The sequence below is a fragment of the Sceloporus undulatus genome, unplaced genomic scaffold (assembly GCF_019175285.1).
Source record: "Sceloporus undulatus isolate JIND9_A2432 ecotype Alabama unplaced genomic scaffold, SceUnd_v1.1 scaffold_18, whole genome shotgun sequence".
Lineage (NCBI taxonomy): Eukaryota > Metazoa > Chordata > Lepidosauria > Squamata > Phrynosomatidae > Sceloporus > Sceloporus undulatus.
The window spans coordinates 1,705,747-1,731,047 of record NW_024802940.1 but is presented as its reverse complement, the minus strand read 5'-3'; the positions used below and the strand labels follow the sequence as shown (position 1 = coordinate 1,731,047).

Below are 25,301 nucleotides of genomic sequence, written 5' to 3'. Positions count from 1 at the left end.
ACATATTCAAGCTGGTTTTGCTAAGTTTTAAAGCAACCCATTTGACATTAGTCACCATCGTGTTCATGGTTTACTTAATACACGTCACAACATAGCCTTGAGTAACATTTGCGCTGGGCCAGCCTGGAGTTAGTTTTGTGACATGTAAGAAAACGGTAAGACAGAGTTCCACAAAAACCTATCTTAATAATGTGGTTAATAATTCCCAGAAGAGATCTCACACATAGCTGCTTTATGCTATGCGTAACCCAGCACCAAAATAATTATTTTGATCACTTTAGAGACTATGGCTTAGACAATTTGGGCAAACATTTTCTGAAGTTGATTTGCAATAAGGTAAATTAAAGGATCCACTGTTCTGTTACTTTTGAGTACCACTCACCAACAGTTGACATGTAAAACGTGATCTACAAACCAAGTAGTAATTATAAAAGGACTTGCTTTAACCACCAGAAAAATAGCAAGATATCGGAATTAAACACTGTAAACAAAATTAGTTATGGATATATCAATGAATAAAATGTGAGAAACCCACAATCGGGAAAATAAACATTTTAAGCCAGATAATGCCTATAAAACTGGTAGGTGTCTTGATAATATGTAATGCCCCCTTTCAACAAAAAGTTCTAAGAAGAATTATTAGATTATATATGTATCTGTCCAAGAGTACATAATGAACTACATTTCTAACTGCAAGCTGAACTATATGAAATCCTAAAGCAAAGGAAACATGAAGTCACTTGGATCCCAGTGGCGGGCATCCCCAATATTCCCTGGTTATGCAAATATGGTAAATGAGAATTTGTACGAGAATTTCTCTTTGTACACCTTACAATCAATGAATAATGGTTTGGGTGTGTGTGGCTGATATTAATTTTTTGATAGATATTTCATGCAACTATTGTATAAAAGTTATTTAGAAGTTCATCGAGCTTTATTTGTTGTAGTTCACACTGCTTTTAACAGCATATGCTTTTGACTTGGAAATCAGTAGAACAGGTGTTCAGCAAAGTATGATAATTGGTTTCTTTGTTCATTTGAATTAAATTCAGGTTATTTACATGTGAAAGGACTAAATGCTTTCATTAAAAAGAAGATAAAGTACGTTTCCCCCTAACAAAGATTATTAGAAGCTTAAGACCATTTCTCTTTGTGATTTTTCTAAATGTTCATCATTAGCTAATTTTTCCCCGTGTCACATGTTAATTCAGTATGAAAAGAAATCCTATTGGTAAATCCTTATAATTCAGTTCAAAGATTCTTTTTATGTATTTCCAGCTGACACTGAAGATGAAATCTTTTTAGGGTTTTCACTCAGAGGCCATTAACGTTTCTTCCTGTCTCTTGTCGAATCGATGTAGGTCATAGTGATTACGGTTATCAGCAACCGTCGTATCCTGAACAAGGCTACGATAGGCCTTATGAGGATTCCTCCCAACATTACTACGAAGGAGGTATCTATATACCTTCACACACACATGCGCACACACGTTCCCTTTCCTCTCCCCTTCCACAAAGGAACACCAATTCTTGCACAACATAACTTGTTTCCTACCCATGCAAAGCTCTTGTAGACTACTAGTTGCTGGCTGTTGAAAATTGCAGGGAACTTGAAGCATTCAAATTAGTTTCTTGCAAACATCTAAACTTATAACCTTAAATTTGTCAATTCTCTAACAGCAGTAAAATGACTAAAACAATGTTAGCATTTTTTTTCAACTGTATCTTTTATTTAAACATAAACCCATTGATCTAGTTATATATTTTGTGTGTACATAAACATATAAATATAGTGCCATTAGGAAACAGCTTGCTGATTTGTGTAGCTAGTCTGTGCTCTGTAGCTGTCTTTAATTTTGTCCTTTTTTTTCCATTTAGCATAGTCATGGCCTTTTCAAGTCATGGCATCATGTTCCAGTAAACTTAATGCTCGTTTGGCAGAGATGCTGAAAATGCTGCAGTTTAGCCTTGCAAAATTTGGCTTTAACTGCAGTTTGTTTGGCTGACTTCCTTCTGTTTTGGTTTGTTTTCTTCGTTTTGTTCAGTTTTTGAGATCAAAATTGCATTTACGTTTTGTTTTTGTGGTGTTCACTGTGCATCTTTAAACAAAACAGAGCAAAACCATAGAAAGTGCCTTTAATTCTTTTTGCTTCACCTCATATTTCAGGAAATTCACAGTATGCCCAACAGCAAGATGCATACCAAGCACCGCCTCAACAGCAGGGCTATCAGCAGCAGCAGTACCCAGGTCAGCAGGGTTATCCTGGACAACAGCAAGGCTATGGTAAGTAGGAAGAGATAAGTTATTTGTTAAAATACAGTGGACCCCTGTTATACGCTGGAGTTTGGTTCCAAGATCCCCCGTGTATAACAAAATCCGTGTATGCTCAAGTCCCATTAAATATAATGACATAGCAAAATGGTGTCCCTTATAAAAAATGGAACATCAAGGTAAATTTATACTTTTTTGGAATATTTTCAAACCGTGTATGCTTGAATCCGTGTATAAAAAATCCGTGTATAAGAAGGGCCGACTGTATCAAGGAAAGACAGTAGTGATTGCTTTCCTCATTCCAGTTGTTCTTCATACTTCTCTTTTGACCGTGAAAATGTTTGTTTAAAAGTGGCAATACAGTGCAACAGAGCAATTGTGAATGCAGGAAGATACAGAATATTCAAATCCAAAGGCAGTGTACAGTATAATGAATTAATACAGACGTATTGTAAGGAACTTGAATCATTTGAAACAAATAAAAGGAGATGCCTAATTTTTCTCTGTAGGGTTAGAGTCTGCCAACAGTTTCTCAGAATCAAAGACTATTTTTAAAACTGGATCCGCTCTATGAGATAACCTGCCATCTTCAAGTATGTTGTTCCTCCAGATAACAAAAGAAACAGGAAACAAGAATTTATCTTATACCAAAGAGATTGGAATCATTTGGTCTACCAGATGTTGGTGAATTTCAAGTCCCAACAGCCCTAGCCAGCACAGCTAATAGTAAGGAATGCTAGTAGCTGAAGTCCAATGGCATCTGGAAGAGTGCCTGATTTCCATCCCTGTTGTAGTAGAACGGGGTAGGCAACCTTTTTGAGCCGGGGGCCGGGTTGTTGTCCCTCAGACAACTGGGGGGCCGAAGCCAAAAAATAAATAATTAAATAATTTTTTAAAAAATTGAAATAAATAAATAAACCGGGACAAATGTAGGACAAAATTTTCAAATGGAAGGCACTTTTTTAAAAAAATGGAGGACACACAAAAAAAATTGCTGATTTTTTAAAAAAATGTTAATATAAATGCATGTTTTGGAGGCTTCTATAGACAATTGCCCCCCTTGCCCACCTCCTCCTGATAGGCCAAAGGCCCCACGCCCTCACGCGAGAGGCCAAAGGCTCCGGCGGCAATCGGCAGCAGGATCGGGCGGGGGCCGGTCCCAGGGCCTTGCCGGGCCGCATCCGGCCCGCGGGCCGCAGGTTGCCTACCCCTGTAGTAGAATATATTCAGTGTCCAAAACAAAACAAAACCCACCCTCTCGGGTAACATTGTTGTAAAATGGCAATATTTCCAGTGTTGGGATAAGTGACATCACCTACCATTTGGAATGTTGCAAGTCATAATAACAGTAAAAAAATGGGGCTTACGTAAAGCCTATCATGAAACCAACATAACAGAGCTTTCTCAGGGTGCATGCAAATTCATAGGTTTGGTTTCAGGAAAAAAAATAGGACCTCAAACTTATCCTGGAGTATTTCAGAATTTCACCCATTAACTAGATAAAATGGAAAGATCTGAGTGGGACTTTACTGTTTAGTAAGCAAACAGAAACACCTGTTAGACATAATATTCATTTGTGACTTATTGTTGCACATTAAAAAAAATAGCCTTGAGCTTGCATGCACAGTGGTCAGGCTCTGCACCTGGATGGAAAACCCTTTACTAGCCTATTTGCTGCTTTACAGGATTTGTTTTCTGTTTGACTAATACTCATTTCTAAACTTGATTTTAATCTTAAAAGTATGAGTGAATACCAACTGGATACTAACTGCTGGATACCAACCTAGGTAGCACGACATATTTAGATGGTGGAATAGAGCTCCAGTTGGAATATTAAAACTGAAAAGATGTTCAGACTGGTTTTCAGGCAGGGAATTGTCTTGCACTTGAGTCATCCTTTTGTTAATTGTGCTATATCTGAGAATGGGTAAATACACTGTTGTCCCGAACCAATATGGTAGTTCTCCTGTATCTGAATTGCCACAGTTTTAACCACAATTGTTCAAGAAAATACTTTTCTTGAAGCATTCTCTCTGTGTGGGGCAAGGAGCATGTGAAGGGTATTTGGGTGACAATTGTATTACCTTGTGGGCCCACTGTGTTATCTCATAGATTCATGACTTATTAAAAACATGCTTCCAAGTGATCAATCAAGTTAAGTTATCTTCACAAATAGGCTTGGCTATATTTGAGAGTTTCCCTACTGTTTTTAGATAGTTATAACTCTTTTAGTTTAAGTGGATTCCACAGACTCATAGGAAGCATTGGAGTATTTGAACACTAGATCCCACTAGCTATTTGATTGATTGATTGATTGATTGAAATTTTATTTATATACCGCCGTTCCTATGATCACGGCGGTTTACAAAACAAAATGAAAATACAATACAGTACAGATTACAGATTCCGGATTCCAGAATCTCCCCCTGGAGAAACGCCGCTCCGGCGGCAAGGAAGAGTCTCTCTGGGCCACTCCTGCCCAGGTGGAAAGCGGGCAGGCGGGCAGTTAGGGAGGGAGGAGCCTCTTTCTTCAGGCTAGCCCCTGATGGTACTGGGCCAGCCTTCTCTCTCCCTCAGAGGCCGAACGATGACAGTTAGGGAGGGAGGAGCCTCTTTCTTCAGGCTGGCCCCTGATAGTACTGGGCCAGCCTTCTCTCTCCCTCAGAGGCCGATCGATGACAGTTAGGGAGGGAGGAGCCTCTGTCTTCAGGCTGGCCCCTGATGGTACTGGGACAGCCTTCTCTCTCCCTCAGAGGCCGATCGATGACAGTTAGGGAGGAAGGAGCCTCTGTCTTCAGGCTGGCCCCTGATGGTACTGGGCCACACGTAGCTAGCCCCAAGGCCGAACGATGACAGGAGGGAGGAGCCTCTGTCTTCAGGCTGGCCCCTGATGGTACTGGGCCAGCCTTCTCTCTCCCTCAGAGGCCGATCGATGACAGTTAGGGAGGGAGGAGCCTCTGTCTTCAGGCCGGCCCCTGATGGTACTGGGACAGCCTTCTCTCTCCCTCAGAGGCCGAACGATGACAGTTAGGGAGGGAGGAGCCTCTGTCTTCAGGCCGGCCCCTGATGGTTTTGTTTTCTATGGCTATGTTTTCCTTTCGACAGTAGAACAAAGATGATATCATCAAGCACGTGGAGTGCTTGGAAAGGAACAATTAAGGCTTCCAAAAGAGTTCTTACACTTGCTTCTGATAGGAATATTTCTAGTATACTTGTATGCCCTGCCTGCCTTCATGCCAGAAAGAAGAAGAAGAAGAAGAAGAAGAAGAAGCAGGATTTGTTTATCAAAGCTGAACTTTAACAGAGAAACATGGTATAGTGCGCCCGTGTCATATGCGGGCGCGACTTACACAGGTTTCAGCATAGGCTTAAACCCGTGCCGGAAGAAGGGTCGGCGCCCCCCGGAAGGGGTAATGGCGCGTGCACGCACCACGCCACAGGCACAGACCCCATTCTTTTGAATGGGGCTCGAACATACATGAAATTCCCCTTATGCAGGGAGACCCGGAACGGTTCTCCTGCATAAAGGAAGGGCCTACTGTAATTATACTTCGTCCTTGTTTTTAAAAAAGACTAGGAGCTTTGCTTTAAATAGTGATCCTATTAGTAAAGCTAGATACTGTAGTTATATATATATATATATATATATATATATATATATATATATATTAAATAGTATAAATGCCTTCTGCTTCAAGGAAATGAAAAGTATAGGTGCTGTTATATTTTATTACTTTCTTTCTGGTTGTGTTGCTTTAATGGTTGAATTGCTGAAATCCGGGTACCTAAATATTTCAGGTCCATCACAAAATGCCCCAGGACCTCAGTATTCCAATTATCCTCAAGGGCAAGGCCAACAGTATGGAGGATATAGACCTACACAACCTGGACCCCCACAGCCACCACAACAAAGGCCTTATGGATATGATCAGGTACATTTTTAAATTTTGTATACATAGTTGCAAAACTAGAAAACATTACTTTTTTGATAACTCTTAGAATCATTCTGGCAGCATATGTTTGACAAGCACATCTAACAACTTGAGAGTATCAGATGCCAAATATGTGTATCATTTATGATTTTCTAATATTTACAAATATTTTGTTACTTTTGTGTAACAGTTTGGTTATGAATAATTGTTGAATGATAAAGCAAAATACCACCAAGATTACATGGCTAATTGTACTGAGGATATTAGTACTTAATGAATTTACTCAGTCCTGCTGCTATCCTAGGGACTAGACTAGTAAAGATTGGACTTCTAGTTTTTGTTACTGTTCTACTGAACTGAATAAAGTTTACAATTCAGAGGCCTACTTTTCTGACTGCAGCTAGTGCATGACTTGATACAGGACATGTTGGTGTTATTTTGTTCATAAAGGTAAAGGTCGTCCCTTGATGTGAATGTCTAGTCGTAACTGACTGTAGGGCATGGTACTCATCTCAGTTACTAAGTCAAAGAGCTTACGTTGTCCGAGGGCTATTCTGGTGGTCATGTGACCAGCATGACTGCACCGAATGCTGTTACCTTCCCACCAAAGTGGTACATATTTATCTACTTGGATTTTCATGCTTTTGAACTGCTAGGTTGGCAGAAGCTGAGACTAGTGACAGGAGCTCACCCCATCATGTGGCACTTGGCCCTCGAACTGCCATCCTTCCAACCTTATGGTAATCAGAATTAGTGTCTTAACCAGTAAGCCACCACATCCCTCATTTTTGGTCATGCAGGCCTGTAAAAGCCAAGCCACAGTATTTTATATTGAGCTTCTCAACTGGAGTGATGGCATAGTAGTACTGGAATTGTATATGGACTCTCATTGCCCTTTCTAGCAATACTTTGTGGGGGCAGGGAGAAGACTCACATTCATATAGAAAATTGCATGGTGCGGGAAGAAGTAAAGGCATATTTGAAGAGAAAGTAGATAATCTGACCAAGCAAGAAAATTAACAAAGCCCTTTTAAGGGTAGGACTATCCACTGAATTAAAATGGAGAAGAGAATTTGACCTGAATGCATAGACTTTTGGAGAGTACTTCTTAACACTGCTTGGTGTCTCTGCATTATAATGGTTCTCCTTTTCCTTTCTAAATCTGAATATAGATCTGACACTGCAGAGGTGTAACTGGTCAGTCTGCTGTTGTAAAGGCAAAAAAGAATCCTCTAGTATTGTAAAGGATAATGGATTCATAATGGCATTTGGCTTTTGCATGAAAGCTAATGAAATAGATTTTTGTGTCATTCATCATCACCATACTAGTGTTTAAGGTTCTACATGACTGCCACAAACATTGCACAACTCATTACATCATCATCAGATTAGTTGCTGCATGTGCTAGTTGTTCTACTTGTAGTTGCACAAGTGCTAACAACAAGGCTATTGTAATATTTTTTCACTAGTCTAATATTAGATTCAACACAGTATAAATTCAGGAGAGGAAAGACTTTGAAGAAATTTATACTCAGAAATTGAATAATGAAATACTTAAGGTAGTACATCTAGTGTGCATTTCTCATGGAACCCATTCTTCCCTCAGAATTAGGATTTTCTTTCCCTCCCACTTGCTACACCATATGCATCTTATAAACCTGCTCCAGAAGGCTCAGAAATAACTCTGGAACAGGTGTGTGGTTCCACAGAGGCCTACAGCAGAATAAAGAGTAATTCCATTCACTTTAGATATGAAAATATGCCATTGGACATAGAAAAACAGAGACAAATGAACAAATCAATGTTTTGTAGGTAATGTTTTTGTAATACTATTTTGCAGGGGCCTTGCACTTGTGGGAGTTGCTATTTATATTTTTATTCTACCCTTTGCGGAGGATTCAAGACATGTTGCCTTTTAAAAACCATGAACAGAATCCAAAGAAAAATGCAGTATGTTCTATGCTCCTGAGAGCTTTGGGATTTGGTTTCTTAAATAGTAGCCCCTGAAAACATGTGGCAAACAGTTTTTGAAACTGGGACTTTCAGAAGCAGTCTCAGGTCTTGCAGGTGGACCTCCTATCCACTGGGGGGGGGGGAGAAAATAAAATATCTCACTGAATGTGTAAACCTCTTTCAATTTCAGCCTAAAAACCCTGGTGGCACAGTTTTTAAATGCCTGTAGTGCAGCCACTCACTCAAAACCATAAGGATGCGAGTTCAATACCAGTGAAAGGGCTCAAGCTTGACTCAGGCTTGCATCCTTCTGAGGTCGCTAAAATGAGTACCCAGATTGTTGGAGGCTGATAGCTTACAGTTGTAAACTGCTTAGACACTGTTAGTTCAGTATGAAGTGGTATATAAATGAACCTGTTTGAATGAAAATTAACCTGAAGGCGGTATACCAGAAAACCCAGTATCCAAATTGACAGTTAAACATCTGATCACTTCCATGTCAGGTGGTGTTTGTTTGTTTGTTTGTTTGTTTGTTTTACTAGACATTAAGAACAGCATCCAGTATTTTACTTTGCTGTCTGAACAGTGGAATCCACTAGAAGTGGGTGGACCAGTCTTTCCCCACTTGTAGCTCCCTTTTTATTCCACAGCACTGTATCTGGATGCTATCTTTTCAGACGGCATAGAGAAATTCAGGGGAAGGAAGTTTCACAGTGCAATACTGATCTAATAGCCAGAACTTGTAGAATATAAACACTATTGTAATTGCACATGCGTCATACTGACTTTCTTGAGTTCTGGCTGTTGGAAAACATCCATGTGGTTAGTCATGAAAAAGCCAATTCTTTTGATACTCTATAAGAGCAATCCACAATCACACAATCATCAGACATAGGAGAAATATCTTTTTCAATTATGTCTGTTGATTCCTCTCTCTCTCCTGCAGTTTTTTCTATCCTGCCTTTCCAGCTCCCTTAATGAGCTATGTATGTATGTGTGTGCATGCATGTACATAGGCTAGGTAGTGTTGAAGGGCCAGCACGTGACTATTAGGAATGCACTAGGATTTGTATGCCATCCTCCTATAAGTTTTCCCAAAAATGTTGCTCTCATATGTCTTACAAAAGTGACAACACTAGTGTTGCTGCAGATCATATCCTTAATGTAGGTATGCTTAGAGGACAAGGGGCATCTCTATTTTTAATTTTGGGTATTCTGCACCAAAGATTTGTACTTTGATAATATGAATTATTATCTGTAAATATTAGTCTTTTCAGTTAGCACTATCTTAACTTAAAGGTTTTGTGAAGGTATCACAGTGTATTGAAGGAGGCTTATTTGCTGCTGAACGTATTCATTTTTAAAAAAAATTCTAGGCCTCTACTATTTCTTCAACTTAGAAAAGATCACTTTTTTGTTCCTACATTTAGCCCTTAACCACAGTGTCTGTCATTACTATGTAATAGTATATAAATTGTACCTTTCAGGCTAGATTTTTGCATTATGTTTTATGCAAATTATACGGTATTGAATTGATTTAAAATACAGTTGCACTGATATTGGGCAGGCACTGGGATTGTCACTTGCCTGTAGTTCTAGTCAAGCCTTCAAAAGAATGCATGATGACATGCATTATGGAGAGGGCTTGGAAGCCTTATATGCCAACTTTGTCCCCAGTGTGGGAAAGCTGCCAACCTCAGTCTTCCTATGTTGAGTATGGAAGTCATGCATGTTCTGTTGATCATGCTTAAAGCTGCTCCATGGTTAGGATCTCTGGTTGCATAAGGTTTCTGCTTGCTCTGGAGTGAATGCTAAGCATGTACTGTTGAATTTGCTTAAACTCTCTCTTCAGACATCACTGCTTGTGCTGAGTGTTCAAAGGCGGAGTGGTGGGAGCAACACATGCAGGTACATTGGGCATATTTGCCCAGTGTTTGTACCCTTATGAAATCTTTTTATAGGTTTGTACCCTCATGTAATCCTTTGAACACCCGAATAAGGCTACAGTTAAAACAGCTTCATTGATGAGTTTGAGGTAGTTTGCTGTATTACCTGAAGTTTCTGTCTGCTGAGTTTTGCTGCTGTTTTTAATCTGTTGTTTTTGTTATATCTTATACTGTGCATTTATTTTAATAATATGCTTAATTTTTATTATGAACACTGGAAACACTGTCTTGAAAGTACAGGGTATAAAAATTTGATAAAGGGCATTCAATAAATTGGAAATTAGAGAACAATTATTTGAAGTACAGTATGATGTTAATTTCCAGCATAACCTGTTTTTAAAGTAAAAAGTGTACATTTGAGATATGAAATAAGCAAATGCTAATATTCTGTCAATTCTAGAAGAAATAAAAAGTTCAAGAATGCGTATAAGCTATGTGACTTCTAGGTTTAAGCCCTGCATGTTGGTTTTGTTTTGAGAAAATATGAAAGCTACATTCTATTTACCCTTTCAATTTATTTTTAGGGGCAGTATGGAAACTACCAGCAATGAAAAAATACATTCAATACAAAATAGCAAGTACAAGTTAGCCACTGTATTGTTACTTCAGCATTGTGGATGTCACCTTTTGAAGAGAATCTTCAATTCAGTCTAGTTTTGGAAACAGAAGACAGTACCCCCACGTTGTTGATAAATGGCTGTTTTGCAATATATTGCTTTCCTGGGTTAGTTATAAACAAAAATGATAGTCTTTCTAAAAAATTTTTTGCATCTGTACTCTAGATGGCAATATTGGACAGAAAATACACTCACAAACAATTTTGCAGTGAGCTTAGAATTGGACATCAAACTGTTACAGACTGAAATGTGAACAGCATTATATGTTTATGAAGGTTACGGGAATTTAATATTTTTCCACAGATTCTTTTGTAAGGGGAAGGGGAAAATTTTTACAACAGCAATATTTTATATATTATGTTTTTCCTATGGAATATGCAAGGCAGTACACTACGCAAGGTCATAAACCCATATAGATAGGAAATATAGATTGGGATATGATGAATTCTTTACTGTGTTGGTCTTGTTGTATGAGGAGGAGAGTTGCTCACCACACATTCTTGACAGATGTTTGTATGAAGAATTTGTATCTGAACTGTTTGAATGAAAAGATGATCATGGACAACAAAGGCATAGTCTAGTATGAAGAATTAATTTGAAATACTTTGTGTGAAGCTATTTTGTAAGAATGGTTTCTAGCAGTGGCAATTTTCTGTATTTTTTTTGGTAACGGGAATGTTTGAATTGAATTTATTAAGGTCTTGTAATGCTTTCATATAAAGTCAAGCTGTGATCTTTTTCAGATTGCAGTAATAAGGAATTTGAAAAAGTGTTCATTGAACCTGGCTTACATATACAAATTATTTAAAATAAACTATAGATAGATTGACAGATATTTTATTTCATAAATGTATTTAACTTTTAGTAGTATGATTTCTATGTAACAAAAATAGTATAGAAGCTTTTTGTATACTTTGAGAGGTAATATCTTTAAGAAAGAAGGCATTTGTTGTGTATGTCCATGTTCGTACTGGTTAATATGAGACCAAGAGCAATTTTAGTGCAGTCTTTTTTTTAAAATGCCAAATTCTGTTGTGAACTGTATTAATGCTTACAGCATTGCATGTAAGGGAGCCACTACCTGAATCAGCAGTAGAGCCATGGAAGACACAACTGTTCAAGACCATCCTGCTCTTGTAGTTCAGGTGCATTATTGAATACTGTGTTGCACAGGGATACATGCATTTAAACAGTCTTGGTAAATATTTAAAAGGATATAACTAAATTTAGCCCAAAACTTATGTATGTTTATTATGTATTGCTATATTTTTAATGGGAATAGCTGAACCAGAATTAATAAGACAGCAAAAGTCACATTCCTCCATAATTTTTAATGGAGAACAATTTTTTACATTGATTGAATATTAAGATCAAGTTTTTGAACTGAAAATGTGAGGTACATTGGTATGAATGCAGTGCTTTTAGGTTCTGTGCCAATTCTCCACCATTGTGTACTTCATTGCTGTTTAAAATTGTATTCCATCAGCTCTAACAGAAGAATAAATTATTTGTGATTTTAATTTCCTCATTTGCTCCTTTAAATTAGATCTCTATTGCTCTGGCATTTCATTTGGAGGCTTTGCTATGAATTTTTATTTTATCATGGTTGGTCCAGGATAACCAAATAGTATTTGTATTTTAGAATGTAATCAAAATTCTCTGGCTTTAGTCAAGTTAATTAGAGTTAACTATTCAGTAATCAGCATGTTGTTATATGTGAAGGCTGCTTGTTACACAACTCTTTCTGAATATGATAGTCCATGAGGCTATAATCAAGATGACTGAATTAGATAAATGAGTTGAGACAAAAAATGTGTTGAACGTAACCTACTATAGATATGTTATCTCATTTAAATAAGCTCAGCTGATATTAAGAAATAATTTGTCTTTCCAGCCGATCTTCTGTTGTCTTATTCTCATTTTTAATGGAAACTAAAATTGCAGTTTTAATAAGCAGAATTTCCTCCAGGGTTTCTCTTCTAGGGAATAATGTGTTTTCAAGGTTTAATTGTTTTATAACAGTCCTATTTCATAAAAGTTTTTAATTGGTGGTGACAGACATTACCTTATTCCTCTGATATTGCCTTAAAACAACAAATTAGGAGATAGTTCCCTTTTGATTATTTGCACTTAGTTTAATGTATTCTGAACCCTACATCAAGTAAAATGCCAAAACAATGGGTTAAATCCTACATTATTCCTACTGAGAGCAAGTACATTGAAATCAAGTGAAACTTAACTCAGTTGAGACAAAGTCTCATTAATTTCATTTGGTCTATTCTAGGTAGGATAAACTTGGATTCCATTCAGAGAATACCACAAAATGGCAAAATTATGATGTACTATATGCTGCAAGTGGCTGTCTCCTTGTACAGTAAATATGATTGTGGCTGAAGTTAAAAGTATTTTGAGGTGGAAAAACGAAAGATCTACAAGGTAGACAGTTAAAGGTAACAATTAATGTAGCAATCATATTCAAGGAAAATAAAAATAAAATGTGACCCTATAAATCTCTGTGGCCAAAATAAAGAATCATGTTCCTGAGACTGTATAATAAGTTTTCTTCAGCAATAACAATAGTAAAATCTGTAGAACTTGTTAGTTTACTGCAGATCTGTGTCATGACTAATGTCTGTTTTTTTCACATGACCTCCACAATTTGGGTTGTAAAGCTATCATAAGTGATTAGCAGCCTTCCCTACTGTATGCTTACCTCCCTGGAAAATATGCCAGCCACCTTGTCAGTGAACAAATGGTCATTCAGCAGCTTGTCTGAACACATGTTTATTTTTGCCCACTGTGGAGCAAGGGAGAATAGTACCATGCTGAGACAAAATTCTGATGTAAGGGAAGTTCATTAGAAGGTCAAGATAGGTACAAAAGACACAGTAAGAGCTTTTAATGGATGTAGTAGTCTGGTCTGGTCAGATTAAAGGTACAATTCTATGTCCAACTTCCCCAAGCATACCATAGAATCACACTGGAGAACCTAAAAATATTTAGAGAAGTGTGCTTTCTAGGCATTTCTAGGTTCTCTAGTACAATTCTATGGTATGCTTCAGCTTCCACTGAAAGCTAAAGATGGTGTTCATTTTGGGTAGAAAAAAATAGAGTTTGTGATTATCCATGGTTATCATTCTACACATACAGTCCTGGAGCATAGCCCTCACATTCAGAAGGGGCGGCATGTCCCATAGGGTTGAATGGGGCCACCGCACTGCTGCGTACATGAGCCCCATTCATTTAAATGGGGCTCGAGCATAGGTGGTATTTGCTTTACACGGGGGAGTCCGGAACGGATCCTCCGTGTAAAGTAAGGGAGCACTATATATCTGTTATTAAGCTTTTGGAGACTTGAATTTGACAGGTTAATTTATCCATAAGTACAGTTGTCCATACTCTATCCAGCCATTTTGAGACAGAAATTCAATCTATTGTCCTCCCTTGTTTAGCAATGTCAAGCCATGCTATTAGAAAAAGAAGTATTAAGTCTTTATACCATACCTTGTTCTTCCTGCCCGTGAAAATCAAATGAGAAAAGGAATGCCCCACAACAAATGTTGATTTGTTGATTTGTCATTCTGGATATACATTCTAGCATTTCCAGAAATTTTCAACTGGAGGGCAACAGAGCCAAATGGATATAGGAGTCAAGGTTGCTCTGTTCTCTGTCTTCCTCAAGATTGAGGAATTCCTCAACGGGATTATTAGTGATACTTTGAAAGATATTGTACACTCATCACAGATTTGACAAGTTATGATCTACTTCTCTATGGCAATACCAATGATTTTGCAACATCACTGCTGTTCTTACCATGGTAGAAAGTTTCCTAATGCACTCCATCTAGCCCATGATGTTCTTCTCCCAAGACTCAGCTAGATGTTTCTGCCCACAAACTGCAGTGGAGGATACAGTAAATCCAAAGGCGCCTTTTGCTCAATATGTAGTAATGAGACAGTTGTTCAAATGAGTTCTTGTGCTACCTATCTATGTGTTTCCTGATATTTCTTCTTCTTAGTGCCTTCAGGTGATATGCTTTTAGTACTAATTGCTCCTCCCATTCTTTAATGTAGCATGCTAATTAGCTTTTGTGAGTGGATGTGACCAAAGTAAAACAGGTGAGACTGTAAGCTTCTCTACAGAATGACACACAATCATGATGAATTGGAAGTGGGATATTAGAGCAGAAAGTGGCAACAACTGAATCATGGAAGGCTTAAACTGGGGATACAGTGTGAGCTGGAGGCACTTGAGATTTCTAGGGTTTATCTCTTGTTCTAACATATTCTGAATTGTCTTTGTATTGGTCTCATCTCCCACTGGCAATACTAGAGCTGAGAAGTAATTGCAGTGTATCCGCATATGCTGAAAGCTGTGCCAGAAGAAGTCTTGGCATCCCCAGAAGGGGTAATGGCGTGTGCGCCCGTGGTGTGCATGCCGCAGGCACAAGCTCCATTATTTTTAATGGAGCTCGAGCATACGTGGAATTCCCCTTATGTGAGGGGGGGTGTTTGTGTCCAGAATGGATCCCCCGCATAAGGTAAGGGCCCACTGCATTTACAACTAAGCATTAACTGTAATCAGTTCCTTTCTGGAACATCTAATATGCATTACATTACTGTTGTAACTTTGCTATAACTCATATTAGTTCTTTTGTAGACTGTGGCATCACTACTTGGTAATATCACATTGTTAAGTGCTGGCTTATGCTCTACTTTACGTGCAGTGACAACAAGAATCAACAAGAGGAAAACATATTTTATACTACAATCCAGCTGCTAATAATATTCAGATTTTTCAAAAGAAACTAACTTATAAATAACAACCTTAGTGACTTTTGACAAACGGGCAAATAAAGAGGTTGTTAAAAAAAATAAAAATTATAAATATCACTGGCGGGATACAGACAGGCAGGGGAACTCGTCTTGGAGGTGTATTCTGCTGAATACAGAGCCTCCAGACCGCCCGCCCCGGGCGCGTGGCTCAGGTGTATGGGGCTTCCACACGGGGGGCAGTGAAGATGCCTCACCTGGGGCCGTTTCTGACCCGCAGTTTCCATACCGCCACCTCGCGGGATGCTGCAAAGAGAGAGGCAGCTTCTGCACCGGCAGCCAAAAACGGGGCTTATTTTTTTCTTTTGCCGGCTGGCGGATGCGCAGCTGCGCAGCTGCGGCGCTCAGCACCTGCGGCAGAAAGCATATGTGCTCATTTAAAGCTCCCAGGCCCCTTTAAACTTTTCCCCCCGCCCTGCCCAAGAACAATGGTGGTCTCCTGCCAGCTGGTGATCAGCTGGTGTTGGCATCCTTGTCCACTTGCACGTTGCTAGTGTCACCAGCATCATGGATGCCTCCTCTCCTTTGGTCCCTGCGCTCTTGCTGAATCTGCAATGCACAGCCACAGCTGTCGCCGCTGCCACCGCTGTCCCCCTGCCATCCCCCATCACCTCCCTTGTACATATGTAAATATTTAAAGTTTTAGCGTTTTTTAATTGTTAGGTGAAAATGGCACAGGAATGTGTGTAGGGGTTCACTTTAAATTCCAAACTTTCCACAATTCTAGCAGCGCATGCGTACATGTTGCTATAGGGTTAGGGTTAGGGTTAGGGTTACGAGCATTAAAATAGAGTGCAGCTGTGCTGCAGCTTCCACATCTGCATGGCATCTGACGCTCTAATTAGAGCCTCGGTGCAAACTGCACATGTTCCAGGACCCCGACTCATTATGCGACGCAGCAGACACGGAGCTTTTAAATGGGCAACTTAAATTAGCGTAGCAATTCTGGCGTACCGGTGCAGCAGCTTATAGACAGAGCTGCGCAGTTGCGCAGCATATAGAAAAGAAGCGGGGAAAAGCGGCACCTTTTTAATGCCACTTCTTCCCGCTTGGGGCGTGCGGGCGGCGTGTTCATGGCGGCATTCAGGTAAGGGCCGTCTGAAGGCTATACCTTCATGACGTCATGAACACACCCCTTTTTGCCCGTCTGTATCCCGCCTCTGACTCCTTTGTTGTAGTTATAAGTAGGGTTGCCATAATTCTCTACTAAAAACCAGGACAAAATGTAGGACAAAATTTAGACCAAAAGATAGGACAATTGTAGGATAACAATTAGCCCAAAATGTTAGACATTTAAGAAAAATGGAGGACCTTAAATGTCCTACATTTTGGGCTAAATTTTATCCTACAATTGTCCTATCTTTTGGTCTAAATTTTGTCCTACATTTTGTTCCGGTTTTTAGTAGAGAATTATGGCAACCCTAATTAAAAGTTACTTTCCAAATTCTGCCCATACACTGCCAGAATTATTCCAGTAGGTGCTCTCAAATATCTATCTTACCTTACTTTACCTTATCTTTCTAGAGCATTTATGCCCCGCCCTTCAGCCAAAAGGGCTCTCAGAGCAGCTTACAAAGTTAATTTGACGATTCTCTGCCCTGAGGCTTATCTAAAAAGACACGATACGATACACAAAGAAAAGAAGATGTCAGTGGAGGAGAGGATTAAGTGATGCTGGCTGCTATTCTTTTCCTCAGAGGCCAGAGCAGTGGCAGGTGATGTGGAGGGAAGGTCTCTCACTAGCTGTTGTGGCCAAGGCCCAATGAGATTGTGCCTTGCTATTGTTTTCTCTGTCAGAAACTACAGCCTTGGCAGTTGGAGAGAAGGTCTTTCACCACAATTTGGACCAAGGAGTGAAAGAAAGGAAGAGACAGACAGCAGATAGACAAATGGATGCTGATTGACTTTTTTTCCTTTCCTTCAGCACATCCTTATGCCTCAGTCAGTTAAAATGTGAAGGTCTGCATAAAACAGCCAGCCAAAAGGGAGCAGAGATGGGGCCAACCAAGCCTCTCTTGGGAGGGTTTCCATTGACTAGGATTATCCACAGAAAATGTTCTCTCTTGTATTCTTAGCAGATGAGCATAGGAGGGTGGTGGGATGGAAGGAATGCCCTCCTACAAAGAGTATAAAACCTGGACTGACTTACAGTATATGGGAAGCTTCAAGCTTTGAAACAGTCATGATCTGAGCCATAGTAAATCTTTATTTTAATTCTTCATTGAAAACTTGAATCATATTTCAATACCATAATTTTGATACTGCTCTTGTCAAAGTGGTCCTTCTGTTCGCCAAGAGTCTGAGTCTACCTTATTTTGAAATTAGAGTTTCCCAGAGTAAGTTAACATGCCTCACTATTTTGGTTTAATACAGACTGATAGGCATTGATCTACGAAATGATGGGCATTGATCTACACCTTTTTAATATATCTAAATTATAATCTCTGGCCTGCATCTTGATAGCAAAAGTGCATCTTGACCTGAGCAGCTATATGGCCCTAGCATGTGATCTCCTACTGAAACAAAAGGGAAGCCATAGGTTTTGATATGTAAACGAATTTCCTTTCCCAGCCCTGGAAATGGATGAGATTATGCAAGGAGCTGCTAAGTGCTCTCAGGAAAGATGCTATCAGGTGTGTCTCAAGGAAGTGTCTCTTTTTGTAATTGAGGGAGAGCCAGGTGAATCAAAAGAATAACATTTGCATAGCCATTTGGGTCCCTGCCCTGTTGGAAACTTATGGAGATGAAACATTTGGGGGAAGATGTGAAATACACATCAAACAGTCTCCTTTGATTACCCTTTGTCTGGAGATCCAGTTAAACCCTTAAAGGGTCTCCCAAATTTGGAGAGGGGCTGCTACCAGCCACTCTCAGCAGCAGCCAGCCATTCACTGCTGGCAGCTAATAGTTATGTCAGTTTAAAGTCAGTCTCTCTCTCTGACTTGTCTGCTGAACCAGACCTGCAAACCTACACACACAAATTGGACCCACCAACTTCTACGTTAGGTGAGTATCTCCATTAGAAAACCTAATATCTATCCCACATTTACTACGTTATTTCCTGAGTCTTGTATGAATGTGTGAGCGTATGTGCCTGTATGTTTGAATCCTTGTTTCCAATAAAAGAGACATTGATTGTACTTAGAGCCTCTGCCTCATTTCTGGATTTCTAGTTCCTGGTATACAGATCGAAGGGGCGATCCCTGAGGTGTGGTAACAGGCCTCCTCTTGTGACCTTGAGCTAATTAAATTCCCCATTGATAATTTGGTCACTGTTCACTGTTACAAGACAGCTCTTTAGGGTCATAAGTACTATTGCAATTTTTGCAATGGAGATAAAACTACAGTTGCCCCTCCAAGTCTGCGGACTTTAAAATCCGCAGAGGGGTGACCGCCATTAACCTCAATGGGGCATGCGTCCTGCATGCACATGCCCCATTCAAGCCTATGGGGCTTGAATATAGAAGTTTTGGAACTCACCGGGGGGGGGGGGGGTCTGGAACAGATCCACTGCGAGTTCCAAGGGACAACTGTAGACTTTCATGTCAGAAATCACACAAATCTAAATTATGAATGGAGAAAACTATAAGTATGCTTTATTGTATTGCCTTCTGAACCAGCAGCCTACTACAGTCAAGTATAGCAAGTTACTAACCACCAATTTGTACTTTCCATTCCCTTTTCAAGCCCTTATGCTATTTTATCTAAAAGTAGATGGAAACGATAACAAGTGCTATATAATGCATATTTTCACAAGCATAATGTAGACCCTGGAGATACTCACTTCATGTCTACTGTTATCAAATTGCTCCATTGATTTCAGTAATCCATAGCATCATAATTTGAGAGTTAGACTATAACTCTGGAGACCAGGGTTTGATTCCCAACTCAAGTCATGAAACCCACTGAGTAATCTTGAGCAAATCACATGTTCTCAGCCTCAGGGGAAGGCAGTGGCAAACCTCTGAACCAATCTTGCCAAGAAAACCCCATAATAGGTTTGTCATAGGGTTGCCATAAGTTGGAAATGACTTGAAGGCACACAACAACAACAACAACAGTATAACTAGCTTTATTTGGCTGTACTGCCTCTTCCCATTCCAGGCATATTAATAGCTGGAAGTTATAATTAGGTTTAGTGGTAACATTTGCTCCACTCCTTAGATTGTTTGTACTGTATAAAGCAGAGTTATAAAGAAACCGATAATACAAGTGCTGTGGTACCTTCAAAGTCTGACTAGATTACTTTAACATTTGATCATTGTAAATGTAGGTAACCATTTACTTTATCAAGCCCATGAAGTGACACTCAGATAGTTCTGGATGTGGCAAGAATAAGCGAACTCATGACTGATGTCATTGGGTGAACTAGGAGCAGCCAAATCCCAGTGGAATTAGACTCACATACTGATAGTGTCACCAGGTTTTCAAAATAGCAGTAAAGCACACTAAAAATTCATGACATGCAGGGTTGCCAATCAGGAAGTAGCTTTTAACACATTTCTGTTCTACCTAAATTAAAGTATTGATTTCAGTTAACCAGCCATGTGTTTCTTTGAAAAACTAACATATTGTCCACATTCATAAATTACATGATGCACACAATTCTGTCTTTTAGCATTTTATTCAGTCTATATCAAAGGAGAACTTCCTGACTCACAAATAGAACACATCCCTTATAATAAGGGATCCCTTTAGAATAAGGAACACCTGCCAGTCCTATTAAAGTAAAATTTTTCAGCTCTCAAATAAGAGACATCAGGCAATCCTAGTACTAACAAACCTACAGATCATAATCATGGTTTGTCATGTCTTAGACTGTACAAAGAACTGTCCTAAATCTGATGTAGATTTCAATTTGAATATCTGTTTTCCTCAGTATGTAATCTATTATTATTATTATTATTATTATTATTATTATTATTATTATTATTATTTTGTATCCCACTCTTTTCTCAGAACTAGAACTCAGAGAGGCTTCACAATATTAAAAGAACAATACAATTAAAAATGTAGAAAAGAGGTGCATTAAAAAGGAATTACATTATTACAGTGTTAAAATAGATAGCTATTAAAAGAATAAAATACATTTTAAAAAGAGAAAGCTATATAACACGTTTTAAAATGAAACAACATCCCAAGCCGATCCTTTACAAACATCCTGTTTTCAAAGCTTGTCTGAAAAGGTAGGTCTTAGCCTGTCGGCAGAAGGCCAACAACAAGGGACCCATATAGGCTGGCCCAGCTCCATCAGGGTTAGCCTGAAGATAGAGCGCCCTCCCTCCATAACTGTCATCTTTCAACCTGTGAGAGGGAGTGAATAGGCTGGCCCAGCTCCATCAGGGCTAGCCTGAAGATAGAGCACCCTCCCTCCATAACTGTCATCTTTCAACCTGTGAGGGAGTGAATAGAATGGCCCATCTCCATCAGGGCTAGCCTGAAGAAAGAGGCTCCTCCTTCCATAACTCATCTTTTGGCCTGTGAGGGAAGGAATAGACTGGCCCAGCTCCATCAGCGCTAGCCTGAAGATAGAGCACCCTCCCTCCATAACTGTCATCTTTCGACCTGTGAGGGAGTGAATAGGCTGGCCCAGCTCCATCAGGGCTAGCCTGAAGGAAGAGGCTCCTCCCTCCTTAACTGTCATCTTTTGGCCTGTGAGGGAGTGAATAGGCTGGCCCAGCTCCATCAGGGCTAGCCTGAAGAAAGAAGCTCCTCCCTCCTTAACTGTCATCCTTCGGCCTGTGAGGGAGAGAATAGGCTGGCCCAGCTCCATCAGGGCTAACCTGAAGAAAGGCTCCTCCCTCCTTAACTGTCATCCTTCGGCCTGTGAGGGAGTGAATAGGCTGGCCCATCTCCATCAGGGCTAACTTGAAGAAAGAAGCTCCTCCCTCCATAACTGTCATCTTTTGGCCTGTGAGGGAGAGAATAGGCTAGCCCAGCTCCATCAGGGCTAGCCTGAAGAAGAAGAGCCCTCCCTCCGGTCCAACTGCCTTGGTCCAGGCCTCAGAGGGAGAGAAGAACTGCTGGACCTGATCCACTCCCCCCTCACCATTCCCTTTGCCTTTTGTGTCGTGTATTTTTAGATTGTAAGCCTGAGGGCAGGGCACTGTCTATTTTCCCCTCTGTTATAAACCGCTTGGATTCCCAGTGATAGGGTGATAAATAAATCCTATTGTTATTGTTGTTGTTGTTATTCTGGCCTCCTTGGGAAGGGAGTTCCAGAGTCTAGGGACAGCCACTGAGAAGGCCCTCTCTCGTGTCCCTACCAATTGTGCTTGTGATGGTGGTGGGACAGAAAGAAGGATCTTTCCAGAGGATCCCAGAGCCTGGCCCAGTTCATACTGGGAGATACGGTCTGACAAATAGTGTGGACCTGAGCCTAATAATAATAATAATAATAATAATAATAATAAATTTTATTTATATACCGCTTTTCCATAGATCAAAGCGGTTTACAGACTATTATAGGGCTTTATAGATCATAACCAGCACTTTGAATTGTGCTTGGAAACAATCTGGCAGCCAATGGAGCTGTTTCAACAGGGGCATTGTGTCGTCTCTGAAACCTGCCCCAGTTACCAGCCTGGTTGCAGCCCTTTGGATCAGATGAAGTTTCCAAAGATTCTTCAAAGGCAGTCCCATGTAGAGCCCATTACAGTAGTCCAAACGGGATGTAATCAAGGCACGTACCACTGAGGCCAAGTCCGATGTCTCAAGGAACGGGTGCAGTTGGCACACAAGTTTCAAATGCAAAAGCTCTCCTGGTCACTGCAAAGACCTGGGCCTCCAGGTTCAAATCTGAGTCCAAGAGTACCCCCAAACTGCGAACCTGTGTCTTCACGGCAAGTGTAACCCCATCTAACACAAGCTGGATTCCTATTCCCTGATCTGCCTTCTGACTGACCAGGAGCACCTCTGTCTTATCTGGATTAAGTTTCAACTTGTTTGCCCTCATCCAGTCCATTACTGATGGTTTAGGATCAGGACAGCCTCCTTGGATTGAGGTAGAAAGGAATAACAGAATTGAATGTATTCTGCATATTGATGGAATCTAAGACAGGGAGCTTAAATTCCCATACAACATGCTTGGAATAGCTTCAGAAGCAGTCTTCCAGATGTTGGACTGCAGCACCCACCATTCTTCATGATTGGCGTAGCTGGCAAAGGCTCATAGGTGTTCCACCAGTATCTGGAGGGCTACGCTATATCTATTCCCACAATACCTATTGATTTTGACTGCCACAGATTTTTCTGTGTATTTGACACAGTCCTTTATCTTTAGGTGAGAAAAAAACTTGAGGTTTGGAAACTCTAAATGGGGAGAAAGTGAAACTGACAAATTTTCCCATCCCTATCATGAGCACAAATTTGGGTATGCCCTGAAAAACAATTATAGCATGAAAATTTACTAAGAATATGTTTACACAAGAAATGTCCATGTTCCAAAGATTTTTTTAACATGGATATAATAACACACTTGAAAGCTGGGTCCAAATTCAACAGAACCCATTGTTTCTTAACCCTTTGAAGAAAAGGACTGGGGTTGGGTGGAATGGGGAGTATAATCTTGTCGTAAACTACACTTGTTCTGTATCTCCTTTTTCACAGCCTCTGCAACGGGATGCCTGTTTTAATCCATACAAGTTAGTGCTTAGACTTCACTCCCACATAAACACAATCTTTTTGCAAACATATTCTAATATTAATTATCCCCTTGGCACCTCAAGGGTTTCTTGATGCAGCCCACTAATGTAAAATGCATTAGTGTGAATGCTAGCTCCAAGAGTTTAGATGTAGATTATCTTAAATAAACAGTGGGGAAGATTTACCGGGGGGCGGGGGGTGGCATCCATACAATTGAATACTCTGAAAGATGAGTTCCTTCAACAAAACCAGCTACTGCCACCTTGTGATTGATATCACAGAAAATAGTGTCAAAAGCAACAAAATAGAGAAAGATGAACAACATTTGGCTATTTTAAGGACTGTCCTGTTGTCTTGGTTTATTGTTTTTCAGTGCTGGCAATATAATTTGGCAGAATGAGGTGATCTCTTCAAGCAACAGATTGTGGCTATTACAGTCCATATATTAGTGTGGAAAGGGATCTTGTAGCACCTTTGAGACACCAAAAGAAAGAAGCTGGTAGCATGAGCTTTCTTAGATTTGAGACTACTTCCTCAGATACCTTATACACACTTTGTTCACAGATTATGCACACGTTATAACTAGGTACACCCCCCCCCCTCCGGCAAGCCTCATGAGGGTTCTCATGGCCAGCTCATCATACCTCCTTTCTGGTTCCTACACTATATTTTAATACTTCTACCATCATTCAAATAATTATCTACTCATATTGGCTTTGGGCAACATCCTTCATCCTGACTTTTCCTCCAGCAGCTATTGTTAAAACTGAACCTGTGACCTCATCTCCATTACTACAATGTTTGTATCTCTATTGCTATTCTCACACACATCCTGCTTATATAGCTCTATCCCTGGACCATCCACTTCATGCATCTAAGGAAGTAGACTCAAGTCTACAAAAGCTCATGCTACCAGCTTCTTTCTTTCAGTTAGTCATAAATGTGCTACAAGATCCCTTTGCACACTGATTTTCCAAACATGACTATGTTTTTGTAACAAATTATTAGTTATTTCGTGTATTAGGATTGCATTTTTATTGTTGCAGAGGAGGAGTGGTGAAATCTTCTGTTTCAGGTGTCAACTTGACTGGCCTGGAGTACTATACAGTTTGGGTGTGTAGGGCACTGTGTTTCTCTGCCTCAGGCAGTAAAGAGTTTTGTGTTAGCATTGCTGCTTTTGTATTGAATTAAATTATTGTAAAGCAAATAAAGAAGGTATCTTCTCCACTCCAGTACTACAAATAGGTTTAAAGTACAACTCATTTTGTGTGACCCATGTTGATCCCACAGTCAGCCCAACATCTGTAAAATGGATCAAGAGGTAAAACACAAATATGAGGGGGTTCTGAAAAGTTCTCAGCCTGACCAAGAAGGGGATGATCTAGAGCATTCCTGACTATTGGTCAAAATTCCTGGGGCTTCTGGGAGTTGAAGTCCAAAACACCACGAGGAACAAAGTTTGGGAATCACTGATTTTGAGCCATGAAACTTATATGCTATTCCACACTTGGCACATTGGTTCTCATGTTTCTTTAATCCTACCCAGAATTCTAATGTTTGGTCACTGAAATATGACTCTGCTGCTGCTATCACCTCTAAATCATTCAAAAGTTTCCTTCCTTTTCAAATGCTTTTAAAGGTTTGGATGGAGCAAGATCTGGTGAGTGGGATAGATGGTCTATGCACTCAAAACCTAATTCTTCAAAACATGCATTGTCTTGCCAGCCACATGAGTAGGTGCATTATTCTGCAAGAAAAGAACACCATTCTGCAGCTTCTCTTGTCATTTTCTTTTCAGCATTCCTTGTATGAGATTATAAAGATTGGAGAGAGACACGAATATCTAATTCCCAGTGATTGGGCGGCATATAAATAAATCCTATTGTTGTTGTTGTTGTTGTTGTTGTTGTTGTTGTTATTATTATTATTATTATTATTATTGCAGACCTTCAGATGTTTCTGGACAGGATCTCCCAGCATGACTCAGCACTGACTACAATGGCAAAGTCTTGCAGTCCCACAGTATCTGGATATTCGCATGACTCCCATCCCTTGTCTAACTCAAAATTGCATTTTGTATAGATTTCCACTGTCTCGTATTAAT

General features: G+C 39.8%; 1 protein-coding gene across 3 annotated transcripts in view; it reads left to right on the top strand.

The window, feature by feature from the left end:
- LOC121917443 (protein SSXT) overlaps window positions 1–12,240 on the top strand; it is a 44,807-nt gene extending 32,567 nt beyond the window's left edge. For 2 of the 3 annotated variants that reach the window (XM_042443421.1, XM_042443420.1), the window contains 3 exons: window positions 2,168–2,284; window positions 6,071–6,204; window positions 10,628–12,240. In XM_042443421.1, coding sequence (XP_042299355.1) covers window positions 2,168–2,284; window positions 6,071–6,204; window positions 10,628–10,654 — 278 coding nt within the window. In that variant the 3' untranslated portion in view covers window positions 10,655–12,240. Of the gene's footprint in view, window positions 1–1,361; window positions 1,455–2,167; window positions 2,285–6,070; window positions 6,205–10,627 lie in introns of all 3 variants that reach the window. The other variant, XM_042443418.1, reaches the window with a different exon arrangement.
- The last annotated feature ends 13,061 nt before the right edge of the window (window positions 12,241–25,301 follow it).